Source organism: Chrysemys picta, chromosome 1 (genome assembly GCF_011386835.1).
Source record: "Chrysemys picta bellii isolate R12L10 chromosome 1, ASM1138683v2, whole genome shotgun sequence".
NCBI lineage: Eukaryota > Metazoa > Chordata > Testudines > Emydidae > Chrysemys > Chrysemys picta.
In genome coordinates this window covers 124,223,849-124,238,083 of record NC_088791.1, presented here as the reverse complement: position 1 = coordinate 124,238,083, position 14,235 = coordinate 124,223,849, and the positions used below count along the sequence as shown (strand labels likewise).

The 14,235-nt window shown below is 40.2% G+C and overlaps 1 protein-coding gene across 8 annotated transcripts in view; it reads left to right on the top strand.

The window, feature by feature from the left end:
• The window catches only part of SCUBE1 (signal peptide, CUB domain and EGF like domain containing 1), a 307,537-nt gene that overhangs the window by 157,548 nt on the left and 135,754 nt on the right, over positions 1-14,235 (top strand). For 6 of the 8 annotated variants that reach the window (XM_005296703.4, XM_008165966.4, XM_065583577.1 and 3 more), the window contains exon 5: positions 5,856-5,981. The exons of the other annotated variants lie outside the window; for them this stretch is intronic. In XM_005296703.4, the coding sequence (XP_005296760.2) occupies positions 5,856-5,981 (126 nt within the window). The remainder of the gene's footprint in view (positions 1-5,855; positions 5,982-14,235) is intronic. 8 annotated transcript variants of the gene reach the window in all.

Below are 14,235 nucleotides of genomic sequence, written 5' to 3'. Positions count from 1 at the left end.
TTTACAGCAAAAATTTGGGTGCAGTTAGTGAGTTTAGGCACCTACAGATTCGGCGTCAGCCGAGCGGGGATTTTGTGGATTGCAGTGGTGCCTAAAACTTGTCTTCAGGTGCCTAGTGTGGATCTGGCCCCTAGTTCCTATCAGGGCCATGACGTATCAGGTATTAAACAGATACAAAATACTTGATCCTAACCAGAAAGCCAAAACTGGGAAACTTTTTTTTCAGCAAACCTCTTATCAATATAAATTATCAATCTTCTAAACCTACTAATTATCATTAGTAACCGTTTCAAAGCCAGCCACTCATGGATCCCCTGCCCAGATTGAGGTCATTGCCAACATCAAATGGGATAACTGGGAAACAAGTAGCAAAAAAATAAATAAATAAAACGAAATACAATAAAATGTCACCGAGCATTAGTGCCATGATATTTTTGGTTAGACTTTATATTAAGGATACATTTATAAGTAGCTTCTAATGGGTAATAAATTATTAATAGATATTTTAATACATGGTTAGTCAACTGCTTTAGATTGTTACAAAGTCCAATGGACCAATGATTGCTTATAAGCCTGTCTTAGACCCATCTTCAAGATTTTGTACTGTTGTGTTAATAACCTCCTATAACACATACTACTCATGTATGTAACTTGTTTGTAACAGCTATTTATGGATGTAACTTTAATATAATGCATGATTGAGATTTTTTTTCTTTCTTGGTACTAAATTTAGTTAGACAAAAAGAGAAAGAGGCTCAGATTATTCTATTTCAACAATTACCTGCAAGCCCATTGACCCTGATAGTCTACTTTACCGTGGAACGGGATATTGCATTATATTTAATATTCTGTGCAGTCTTTCTTATGGCAGAATTTTAAAAAGCAATTGTCGGTGTTTGAATGGGAATGATTTATCTAGGAATAAGGAAAAGCAGTATACAAAAAATAACTGAGTAAGTGAAACCATGGAGTTAGCAGACACACAACTGAGTATATACAGGATGAAATATGAAGTGAAACCATTAAAAAAAACTCCTTTAATAAGGTGGTAACAGGAAGGCTACATTCATACAGCCATATCCAAAGAGCTATACTGGTAGGATGCTCTTGCACTGATTGTGGATAGAAAATCACAAGGGAGAGACCAAAGGCCTTGTTACACCAATGGACCTCAGAGAGACCAATCTGCATGACATCCTGGTGTACAATCACAAGTTTTGGAAGAAGGCTATAGAAGTCACAGACCCGAGTAGGGAAGTGGCAAGGAAGAAGAAGAGGGAGTGTGAATGAAAATAAAAGTTGACCAGTACATGAGTGACACGGTGAGCCTGGTGACCTAACAATATTTTTGTAGGGTAGTACAATGGAAAGGTCATTGTAGCAGCCTTACATTTTGTGCAGTAGTGCTAAGGGTGCGTCTACACAGGAATACGAGATCTGCAGTGTGGGCCGCAGCTGGCCCTGGTCAGTAGATCAGGTAGATGTTTGGGCTTGGGCTGGAGCCCAGGCTCTGGGACCCTCCCTCCTTATGGGGTCCGAGAGCTCAGACTCCAGCTGAGCCCAAACATCAGCACAATTTTACTGCACTGCAGCCAGAGCCCTGTGAGCCCAAGCCAGCTGACCTGGGTCAGCCGCCGATGTTGAATTGTTGTGTAGACATATCTTAAATTGCAGTGTGGATTAACACACTAGCCTCTCGCGTCTAGGCCCAAATTCAAATCTTTTCTATCTCAGAGACATAAATGAGTATGGTAGTGTCTGTTTCGGTTCTAGCTCCTATCACAACCTCCATCACACTATAGAAACAAAGGGACATGATTGAAAGATGGTAAAATCTAGAAATGTGATAGCGATGGTGTCTCAGGTCAGGATTAAAATACTAATAACAGATACATTTAAAATTAAATTACAATATTTTTCCACCAATAGCACTATTCTGCTACCCACCAACATTGCCAAAACGCACAGGCTCCACATTTATGTTCCAGTCCCCTAATTACATACTTACATGGAGTAATGGAACTTCCTAGAATCAGAGATGTTGATTGGGAGATACTGTTTTCATTGCCAGCAGCACATTTTCCCTGAAATTCTTGTTGAAATTTGTAGAAGCCAACATCGGTCATGGTCATGTCTTGTTACTTTTCTGAATTTACCTTATGTATATAAACTTCAGAAGAAGGGCACATGTAGTTGATTTTACTTATTAATGCAGTATATCACTGTACTAAAAGGTGTTTGTTTCTTTTACAGGAAAAATAATGACCATGTGATAAATTTTGTAGGCAGACACCAGGTAGAGTTATTTAATAGCTATATTGAATTAAAAGACACACACATGAAAATAAGGTATTGCTTTATTTTACAGGTGACAGGAAAAAGTCTAGAACCTTTCAGTACTGGGACATTTTAGTGTTAGGAGAATAAAGTGAAGCCTTTTCGGTGTGCAGACTATTCTCTTTCATCTGCATTTAGTCTTTCACTTGACTTGTGAACTGTGATCTTTCAGTTGACCTGTGATCTCATAAATTCTGGAAGCTGGTTACACACAAATCACTGCAAAAATCAACAAAAGCAGCAAGAAGCAGCTCTTCGTGATCAAAACCAGAGTGGAGAAGTTGCATACAAGCAAGGAAAAGGCACAAAGCCTGCAAATGTGTTGGAAGCAGTGAAAGTTCCAGTGGTTGTTTTTGATATTTAAAACTGGACGGGAGAAAACACTAGAGAAAAACTACTGCAGGTATAATCCTGCATTGGCTAGGAAATGGACTAGAAGGATTAACTTGGTATTTCCTATCTCTATTCCTTCCAGGTTTCTACAATATATTTTTCAATTGTAGGAAGGAGCAACACATCAGACCATACTGTGATCTCATTTATGCTAGTGCACTTCCACTGACTTCAATTTGGCCTACGATGATTAAGGATAAAATCTTGGCCTTATTAAATTCAATGGCAAACTCCCATTTGACTTCATTGGGATCATGATTTCCTCCTTAATGACTAATTTCCTGTTTCTTTCTGTCTCTTAAACTAAAGTCTTAGGGCTAGATTGTGGCATCTGTTCTATAGCTTGATGTAGGAGGTGGTGCAGAGGAGGTCAGAACAATCTCTGCCAGTGCTGCTCTTTGTGCGTGAGGAGGAGCAATCCGTTTCATCCATTAGGATGCATACAGACCAGTGCAGAGGAGTGGCTGGAATCAAGGCCTCACCTTCTCGCTGCTCCTCCTCCTCCTCCTTTTTTGGGCATCCTGTTCTCTGGTTGTCAAGGGAAGTCAGAGCAAACAATGTGCCTGCTCCCAAGAGTCCTTACGGAGATCTCTAAGGTGAGGGAGGCTTCTTCCATGTCCTTGTGCAGTGAGCCAGAACCTCTCCCAATCTGGCCCTTAAATATAAATAAAATCTGCAGGTCAGGTGGCTGCTAAGCTTTAAATCCAACACAAAAATATAGTTCCTGTGGTGGGGATCTCAACCTTTGTTGAACATCACAACGTAATAGAGAAATGGCCATATGGACCAACTTATCTCCCATTGATGGCACATACCATTCACTTTCTATATGGAAACATAATATTTGGAAAGTGATTAATATATTATTGGTTCAAACCTTTTCCATAACTTGGACCACATCTCAGTGAAGAGAGTAACTCATGGATCAATTGCCCGAACAATCTCCCCTGCTATTTGCAATCACACATCCCAGTGGCAACTAACTGATACACTAAATACTTTCCTAAAATTAGTTTATTTTTAGCTTTGTTCGGTATGATTTAACTATGTAAACTAAAAGAGCCAGCACTGTGTGAACAGTCAGCTCTGCAAAAATCCAGCAAATGCTTCATAGATCTCCAATGGTTCACAAACCACTGGTATGCAGTGAATATAATACCTGGAATGCTCTTGTAATATACACTAATACTTGGAAAAAATTCTCCCTTGAATCTCAGTTTGTTCCCAAATTGCAATTAATCCTAATCTTAGATTTTCCTCTACATTCACAGCAATATACAATTCAGCTCATCTCAAAGTGATTTTTAACAATGGCGGATATTCAGTAACTTAGAGCAAATACTGATAATCACTTGCTTCATTAGGCTTCTGTGCCATTAAATATCTACTGTCATCTGTCTAATTCCTCCTCATTTCCTTAGCAGAGTGACTCAATCAGGCATGTGTTATCTTTCCTAGATCCTTTTCTGACCAGAGGGTAATGTGCAGGAATGCAGTTTGTCAAACACATTGTGTCTGAAATCCTTTGTCGGGGAAGTGTGGGGGGAAAGAGATTATAAATTGCCTCAAACACTTCAGCAAGGCCATTCCCAGGTTTTTTTATATCTGCTCATTCAAAAAAACAACCATGCCTTTATGGTGTTTTATTCACTTTCTGTTTGTATGTGACTATATGTAACTGCAGTACAGTACAGCATACAGACACCCCCCGACTTACGCAGTCATTCCGTTCTGGAAAGCCTCGCGTAACTCGAATTTTGCGTAAGTTGGAAACGTATACCCGTACGTTATGCAAAAATTTCTGCAACTCGAAAATCCTATTTCTGGCTTATGGAACTTTTTCCGTAAGTGCAAATTTGCATAAATCGGTCTTGTGTAATCCGGGGAGCGTCTCTACATTATACTCTCCAGGGGTATGCATGTTCCAGTAAAAGTTATTTTGTATTTTAGAAAGGTTTTAGAATCATAAAGGTTACAACATTTGTGGCTTTAAAAGACATGGGAGAACTTGTCTGTCCTTTCTGGGAGTGTGGGGGGAGGGGAATTGTGGGAAGGCATCGGAGGACTAGCAGCACTTGAGTGGCAAAGAGAAATATCCATGCATAAAACTAAATATAAAATGCATAAATATAATCCTTAATGATTTGAAAAACAGCTCTCTGAGAATTTCAGAAACATTGACAGACAACAACAACAAAAGCAGTGGGTTCAGTCATTCAGTTCAGATAACCACCTGTGAGCCAGGATACTCCATGGGATTGACCTTTCTGAATTTCCTCTGCATTCTTCCATTGGGAAGCAGGGCTTGCAACCCCCATCTTCTGATGAAAAATTAGGATCTGGCCCCAGGAATCCATAAGGAGTGCAGGGTCCTGCAGCACCTCTTATGCCTCTCCACTGGCTCTGGTCCCTGGTACCCTGCCTCCATCCCAAAGAAGCTATTCTACTAGGTCTTCCCCATGCTGGGCGAATTCTCAGATATCTAGATTTGGACCCTCTATGGTGTGCATGAATGTATATAGGTGTAAACACACACAATTTCAGTCTATGGTGTAAATTTCACAGCCTCTCCATTTTATTGCAAAACTGTATTCTCTTTTCTTGAGCTTTTACAGTACATGAAAGATTCTTGGAAAGTAGATCCTTTAATGTTATAAACTTGGAAAGGGGCAAAAATGATTAATTGTTTGAATACTCACTACATTTTATTAAATGTTCAAAATACATATGGCTGCAAGCATTTCATTTCCAGTGGGCTCTGATAGTTCTAATCTCTGTTTAAATTCCATGCAGCTTCTTTACCTGCTCATGTAATCTGTCACTAAAAACTTTAAATGATATAGTCACAAAAATAACCACATTAATGTGATGTATAAGTCTGAAGTGTAGGTGTAATGGATCCCAGTGGATGCTTGTTTTGTAATTTATGGTACTCGTATGTTGATTTTAAACCCTTATTGCTATAGCATTCAGTTGCCTAATGGGACACTCTCCAGATGGAAGATAAAAATTATGCTGACAATGGAACAATGGACCTGTGAAATTGATTAGAGTTCATCTGCAATGGGATTTTTTTCAGTACTTGTGTTTTCTCTCTCTCTTTCTCTCTCTTTCTCTCTTTACAGAGGGTATGAACTGTATGAACAAAGATCACGGGTGTGCACATATCTGCCGGGAGACGCCCAAAGGTGGGGTTGCCTGTGAATGTAGGCCTGGCTTTGAGCTTGCCAAAAACCAGAAGGACTGCAAATGTAGGTAGATGGAGACTAAATATCAAATGCCCCAACATGTCTTATTTTCCACATTGCTATTCTTTTCCAGAGATAAAGAAATCAGCTAGGCTTTGGCCAGAGGTGATTAATGGTCTTGATAGAGTCTGAAAATGTGTTCTTTTTGTGAAGTACTTAATTGGAGGAGGGTGGAAAGTGTTTAAGAATACATCCTCAAAAGAGATTGGTCTAATATCAAACCTTCAACCTGAACTCCCCTGAATAAATACTGGGGCAATTCAAATCCACCTCTGAAATTTACAGTTCAGCACCATTTCTCATCTTGAACAGAGGAAATGGGAAGGTGGGAGAAGATGTTTTGTTTTTTAGGGGAGAGGGCAGGGGAAGGGGATGGGCAGGGGGGAGAGGCACTTAATCCAAACTGTATTTAGAAAGCAAAAACATCCACTGTAAATGAATGCATATCAATAGGATTCTGTCTTACAATACAGTCATGTTCTCTTGAAATGGCATCAAGGCATTAGAGCCATAAAATGAAGCGCACCTACTTTTCATATTTAAAAGACAGAAAGGTTTTCAGTACTATTGGTTGCACTGCACATGGGCTACTGCCTTTGGCATTACTAGGAAGGCACGTGGCCATATCATATATGACATTCTTGAATACCATATTTTAGATGATGGAACACAAGCATGTCACCCAGTGCAATTGGGAGCATAGGATTTTCCATACAGGGTAAGACAATTGATCCTTCTGTAAGAGCATTATCCGCAGCCCGCTGAAGTCAATGGAAGTCTTTCTATTGACTCTAGTTGGCCTTTGATCAGGCACTATTACCTTAACTTGCCTCCCTAACTAGAAGTTTTGAAAGGGATCGAGGGAGATAGAATTGCTGTTACATTTCTTTAATGCTTTATGGAATAAAATGAGTAAAAGAACCAACTGGTTTACCCTTAAGGGTGATAGTTTTGCCATGATCTTTGCCCCACCTTAACCTCTTTCTTCATGCAACCTCCCCTGGTTAAATGTGATAAGCGATATTTCTCTGAGTATAAAGGAAAAGAAAGAATCATCTTTGAATGTCACTAAGAAGTGCCACAATTAATGCACAGCTTATTAATATTTTAAGGGAAAATAAGAGCACACACAAACAAAATTAGTGTTCTAGTAGAGTTTCCATTCTAAATGTGTATTAAAAGTGAACATTTTGTTAGCTGACTTTGTGCCATTAATCACAATGAAACATGAGGCAATCAGAATTTAAGATGGAGATTAACTTTACTTAATAATTATGCTTGTATTACCTGTTTGCACATATTTGTATGTTCCTTGTGGAATATTTGAGCCTTCATCCATGGAAGATGGTGATAGGAGAATTGGGGCCTCTGCCAGTTTCATATTACTAGGCACATCACAATTGAACAAAAGACCTGAATTTATTCAGTGCCCTGCAAAGTTCAAAATGTAGTTTGAGTTATAGTGAATTTTTTAGATCCCTAACCAGGGGCCCTGAGTCTTCCACAGCCACCAAATTTATTGCAGAATCCTCATCCCCATTTGCTGAAGAAATGTGCTCAGAATCCTACAAAAAAATTTTACTTCTAGCCCTTCTGAGTGTGAACTGAGCACAAACCAATACAGTGAGATCTGCATGAGTAGTCAGACAACCTGAAACAATAATTCTGATGGGAATGAGCTGGCTCATTTATCTCTATGAAGGTCCAATACTGACATGTAATAAGGATTTAAATGTTAACATTTGTAACAGTTATCATTGCAAATCATTTGAATGAATTGGCTGAATCCTGAGCTGCATCTTTTTTAGCACTAGGTGTAGCTGAGTCAAGGAGCTGCAAAAGAGAGATTTGCACCATGGTCATCCTACATTAGCTCTGGCACCATCATAGATTAGAGCAGCCTCGAGGTTGCTCTAAAGAATTCTGGCTTGTAATAGTCCCCTACAGGCCATTATGCTGATCAGGGATTACCAGAGCATGCCACATCCCTTCCTGCTGCTGACCTTCCCTTTATATTAGTGCTAACTGGGAGTGGATGGCACAGGGGCAGTAAAACCAGAGGTGATTTCCCCCACACTGGGTGAATTGGATAAGCATATTGTGTGGCATTTTTGCAAGCAATCAATATTGGCCTAAATCTGCTTCCAGTCAAGTTGTGTGTGTGTGTATGTGTATGTGTATGTGTATGTGTATATATATAGATATAGATATATAATATCATATGCAAATTATTTATCAATCAAGCATTCAAAATTTAGGAAATGCCCATGCCACCTTAATTTAGCCCCTTGTGTGAATGCATTATGATACAGTTTTTAATTACATCATCAAAGAGATTTATTTCCACAGGACTCCTGCCTCGTTCAGTGCACAAGACGGTTGGTGCTCACTGAGTATTTTGTTTAATCCTCATTGTTCAATGTGTGGACCTGCACATTATACAAACCCTGCTCTGAAGACAGAATTATTCATTTCTTAATGGGCTTTTCTGCGTCATTTATCATTGCGATATCTGAGTGCTTCACAAACATTAATGAATTTATCTTCACCACACTTCTGTGAGGTAAAGTGATATTATATCTCCGGTTTACAGATGGGAATCTGAGACACCGAGAGTAATGTCAAAAGTGTCCACCAGTTTTGCATGCCCAATTGAGACATGCAGGGCCTGGATTTAGAATACTTGTATTTTGTAGCACTGAATATGTTCCAAGTACAGTTCCCAATTACTTAATTTGCATCTGTGAGTGCTCAGCCTCATGTTTCTCAAGTTGGGCACCCAGAAAAGTTTGGTCATGACTTGCCAAGCATCATATCGGAACTCTGTAGCAGAGGCAGGGATAGAATCCAGTTCTTCAGCATGGCATTCAACTTCCTTAGTCATGAGACCTTCCTTTCTTTTTCTGCAATCCCCTGCCTATTCATTACACATTTACCAGCTTCTGCCACAAACGAGGCAGGAGTTCTACAAACCACAGCCATCACTGCACAACCCAGATTCATCACCTGAGTGGACCCCGCCTGTGCAGGGAATGAGGCAGAGTCCTGTGGGGAAAAAAGTATGTGATCATGTAATTAAAGACATCATAATACATAGACACAAGAGGCTCAAATTAAGTTTACATGAGCAACCTTAAATCTGGCATTTCCTAACTTTTGAATGTTTGACTTTGCAACCAGAACACACTTTCAGTGTAGGTTTTTTAAAATGTAATTCCCTAGGTTTTAAAAAACGCTGAGTGAAAGAACAGAAAATCCATAATGTGGAATCATACTGGCCACTGTACGGATCATCAGCGGGTTGACCCTTTAGATCCACCACACAGACCTCTGCCACTTGAACTAAAGGAGTAACTGATAGTAGTAGTAGGTGGTCATCTTCTGTTAGGACCACCCACCAGATGGGCATTAGACACACACTTTGCCAGTGGGTTTCACAGATATTTGCTGACATCAGAGGAATGTTGAGATTCAGGAATCTTGGGTTCATTTCCAAGGTCTGGAGAGAAATGTGCTCTATTGAGCACAATCCATTCATCCCCTTTTCCCCTTCAGACTGTTCCTTAGTTTGCCTCCTCTGAAAAGGATCCAGGATGTACCTCTGCACCGCCAGATATACTCCAACAATCCATTGTCTTTGTTTGTAAACAAGGTCCCCTCCTGTTGTTTATTTCTTCCTGTAAATTTCCTTTCTGGAAGATTTTGCAATTTCTTGATTAGCATTTGGGTTAGTATGCAAACAAACATCCATTGTGAGACATACAATGCCCAATACACACATGACCAGACAAGAGAAATAAGCATCTGTTACCTCTTGTTTGAAAAGAACCTGTCTGAGACATGTCACCTCCTGATTACCTGCTTTAAGAACATAATTTTCAGCATAGGCGCCAACTTTCCCCGGCACCGGTGGGTGCTCACGCCCCCCCACCCCTGGCCCTGCCCTGACTCCACCCTTTCCCCGCCCCCATTCCAACCCCTTCCCCAAAGTCCCCACCCCAACTCCACCCTCTCCCTGCTCCTATTGGACCCCTTTCCCAAATCCCCGCCCCAGCCCTGCCTCGCCTCTTCCCCGAGCGCACTGCATTCCTCCTCCTCCCCCCTCCCTCCCAACGCTTGCTGCGCGAAACAGCTGTTTCATGGTGCAAGCACTGGGAGCTCAGGAGGGAAAGCGAGCATGCGGCGTGCTCAGGGGAGGAGGCAGAGTGGAGGTGAGCTGGAGTGGGGGGGTAGGGTGGGGAGCTGCTGATGGGTGCAAAGCACCCACCAATTTTTCCCCGTGAGTGCTCCAGCCCCAGAGCACCCATGGAGTCGGCGCCTATGATTTTCAGTACAGTCACGTAACACCTTAAATATTATCTGCACATACATTTTGCCATGATTATGATGACCAGTGTGCTACTGAATTATATGCAGGGACCCCTATAAAACTTTATGCAACCTCTGTGCCATCTGCCAGTTGGCACCAACAGGTTCCTGGGTCCCAGTCTTGCTGGTCTACACTGTGCGGGGGATCAATCTAAGTTACGCAACTTCAGCTACGTGAATAACATAGCTGAAGTCAATGTACTTAGATCTACTCACCACGGTCTCTTCACTGCTCCCCCATCGACTCTGCCTGCGCTTTTCACCCTGGTGGAGTACCAGAGTCAATGGGAGAGCGCTTGGGGGTTGATTTATTGTGTCTAGACTAGACATGATAAATTGACCCCCAGCTGGATCGATCGCTGCCCACAGATCCGGCGGGTAGTATAGACATACTCTTATAATGAAAAGTGTTGGGCAACCTTAACTATATAGACAACTTTACCTGCACCTCCTATAATGATTTCGCTGAGAGCAGACTTAGGCCAGTGCATGAGTACTTTCAAACATCCTGCCCAATATGTTTACTCTACAAATCAAAACCCTCTCCCACTCCTTCCAGGTGCCAGACCCTCCAGCTTCCCCTGAGCATGTTGTGATGCAGTTATGTACTGTCAATACAAAAATCTGCAGAACGTTGAAAATTTGGGGCAGAATAAAATACATTTAATATCAATATTAATAAAACAAGCTATGCTGTACTCCTAGCTTTATTCATTGCACATTGTATTCAATATAAAACTCATTTTTTAGTTTATCTGAAGCTGCCATGAATTACCAATGTGCTGCACCAGCTGTTACAGAAACCCCCAGGACCCAGGCTACAAAGTGTAGATCCAGCTTATTGAAAATTACATGGTGTCTTGGCCATAACATACACTTCAGCCACATTTGGTAATAGATAGGGATGTAATGATACTAATATTTTTTAAATTGTTGGACACTAAATACTAGGTTCAAAATCTGATCAGGTTCTAAATATAAATCCGGGTAATAAGGCACTTTAAGATGTTAAGGTGGTTTAAGAGGGTAAGCTGGCTAACTCCTTAAAGTGGCTTAAATTCTAAAGCCACTTTAGTGTGTTAAGCTTCTTTAAACTATCCACATAACATACATTTTTGAGGTCACTCTCAATTCGATTCTGAGTAGCCTGAGAGAGCCCAGAAATGTGTAAAAAATCAGATCTGGTTTCGATATTCATCACACATATGTATTAAACATTAAAAGAATGTTATTAAGGTTGCAAAAGCAAGCACTCAAAAAAGTTAGGAAATGCCAGAATTAGTGTTGGTCACACAAATTTCATTCTGCCCCCCCCACCCCGGGTGTGTATTATGGTACAATCTTTATATAAAGCAACAGAGGGTCCTGTGGCACCTTTAAGACTAACAGAAGTATTGGGAGCATAAGCTTTCGTGGGTAAGAACCTCACTTCTTCAGATGCAAGAAGTGAGGTTCTTACCCACAAAAGCTTGCATCTGAAGAAGTGAGGTTCTTACCCACGAAAGCTTATGCTCCCAATACTTCTGTTAGTCTTAAAGGTGCCACAGGACCCTCTGTTGCTTTTTACAGATTCAGACTAACACGGCTACCCCTCTGAATCTTTATATAAAATCAGGTTTCAGAGTAACAGCCGTGTTAGTCTGTATCCGCAAAAAGAAGAACAGGAGTACTTGTGGCACCAATTTGTTAGTCTCTAAGGTGCCACAAGTACTCCTGTTCTTCTTTTTATATAAAATCAGATACTATTTCCTCCATAAGACTGTTCTTTTTCTTCCTGAAGCTCCTTGTCTCTTCAAGGACAGGGCAGGGTACAACACAAGAGAACAAAATGAAGGTTAGCGGAGCATAGAGTTACCAGACAGAATTAAAGTTGCAGAAGCAAGCTGAATTCTAAGGCTTGATCTACACTAGAGTTAGATCAATGTAAGGCAGCTTATACGACCTACCTCTGTAAACGTCTACTCTACAACATTGCTCCCAGCGATGTACGTCTCCCACTATGCTGACCTAATTACTCCACCTCCGCGAGAGGCGTAGTGCTTAGATCGATGTTGTCAGGGCAACATAGTGTCTGTGTAGACACAGCGTTACGTACATTACCTGTTGGCTGTCAGCCTCCAGGTGGGGAGGGAGTTTCCAGTTGTCAGTGCCCCACATAGTTAAATTGTTGGAAGTGCTCCTGACACCAACAGAGGGGGTGTACTGTGGACATGAACATGCAGTAGCTGTATGTCAACCTAACTTAGGTCAATTTAATTTTACAGTGTAGACAAGGCCTTAATGTTTGAACTTGCAACCTTAATAATGTTATTTTAATGTAGCATTTATATATATATATATATATATATATATATATATATATATATATATATATATATATATATATAATTGAAATCCCTATTGTATTTAATGTCTAATTTTATCTGGCCTTTATCTGTTATTCATTTTCTGAGCTATTCTTCCTCACTTTTCATGACTGTAAATGTCATTTCTGAGGCAGCCATCATTCTTCATATTAATTTAAAATGTTGGCCCACACACTAAGCTGTGTTTGAGGACCGCTTAGTGTAGCTCAGGATGGAGGTGCAAAAGTGGCCGTTCGCCAGGGAAGGATTTGGCCGATTATTTCTAATGGTGGCAGCTAACCCTATGCATATGATCTGGTTTTAATACAGTGCCATAGTTTTCATGGGATATAGCCAGATATTTTGATCTCAGAGTTCCTTGGTATTCACACATGTCTATCAAGTTGACTTCATTAGGGTTATTCTAGTTTTACACCAGCTTTATGGAGATAAGACTGTCTGACCCATAAAGTCTAACACATGTTTATCTTTTCCTTTAGTGAGAAACTTTACCCATTAATTTGCACCCACTTGTTTTATCATAATAATATAATGTAGAGTATGCTACTATGATTTACGTCTGTTAAAAGAGCACATCAAGGTTGGTAGGTCAAAACATTTGACTTAGTTTTTTGTGCATTTTTAGTTTCATACATTCTGAACTCTAATTTATTCTTTTGTGTAGCCATTTAGTGAAGTTTGCAAGAAATCTCTTTGTAGAGAGCAGGCTTGGATTTCTTATGCAGCTCACTATAATACTTTTCTATAAAAAAGGGATCCATCTGGATTTTGAGAGTAATATCCTGGTCCCATAAAAACAATCAGAGTTTTGCCATTGACTTCAATGGAGCCAAGATTTTGCCCATTCAATGAAGAATGAAAACTCTCCAATCTTTTGTTATTAGAGGGTTAAAACTAGAGATGGGATTAAATTTATATATATAAATGCGCAGAACTGGACATCACACCCCAAAGTTCATAGTGGTCCAGCTCTGGAGTTTGGTTCAAGTTGCTAAAGAGATAGGGAGAAGCTAAAAATTGAAATCTGAGCATTCAAATCCAGGATTTTTTGGTTCAGGCCCATCTAGTTAAATCTAGAGCATACTGCTAGTTTGTTAAATCAAATAATTTCCTATTGCAGCCCTGGGTTCCTCAGCCACCATCACCATAAAAATTTTCAGCAGGAGATAGTGAATAAGTTTAAGGTACTGAAAGTCAATTTTTTGGTGGACCAACCTTGACAAGTTTCCCTTTTAAAGACTAACGTAGGTGAGTGATAAATTATCAGAAATACTTTTCACTGTACAGCATGGCTTATTTTGCAGATATATTGTCAGTTTTGTCAGTCCAAAATTCCCACTGTGAAATCACTAGGCCAAATTCTTCTATCTATGTAGTTATATAGCCTTCATCGCCATATCATCTGAGCATCATGCAATTGTTAATGGATTTTTATCTTCCCAATAACCCTGTGAGGTACAGAAGTATTATTTCCATTTCACAGTTGGGAAACTGAGGCATGTGGTAAATTTAGTGACTTCCCA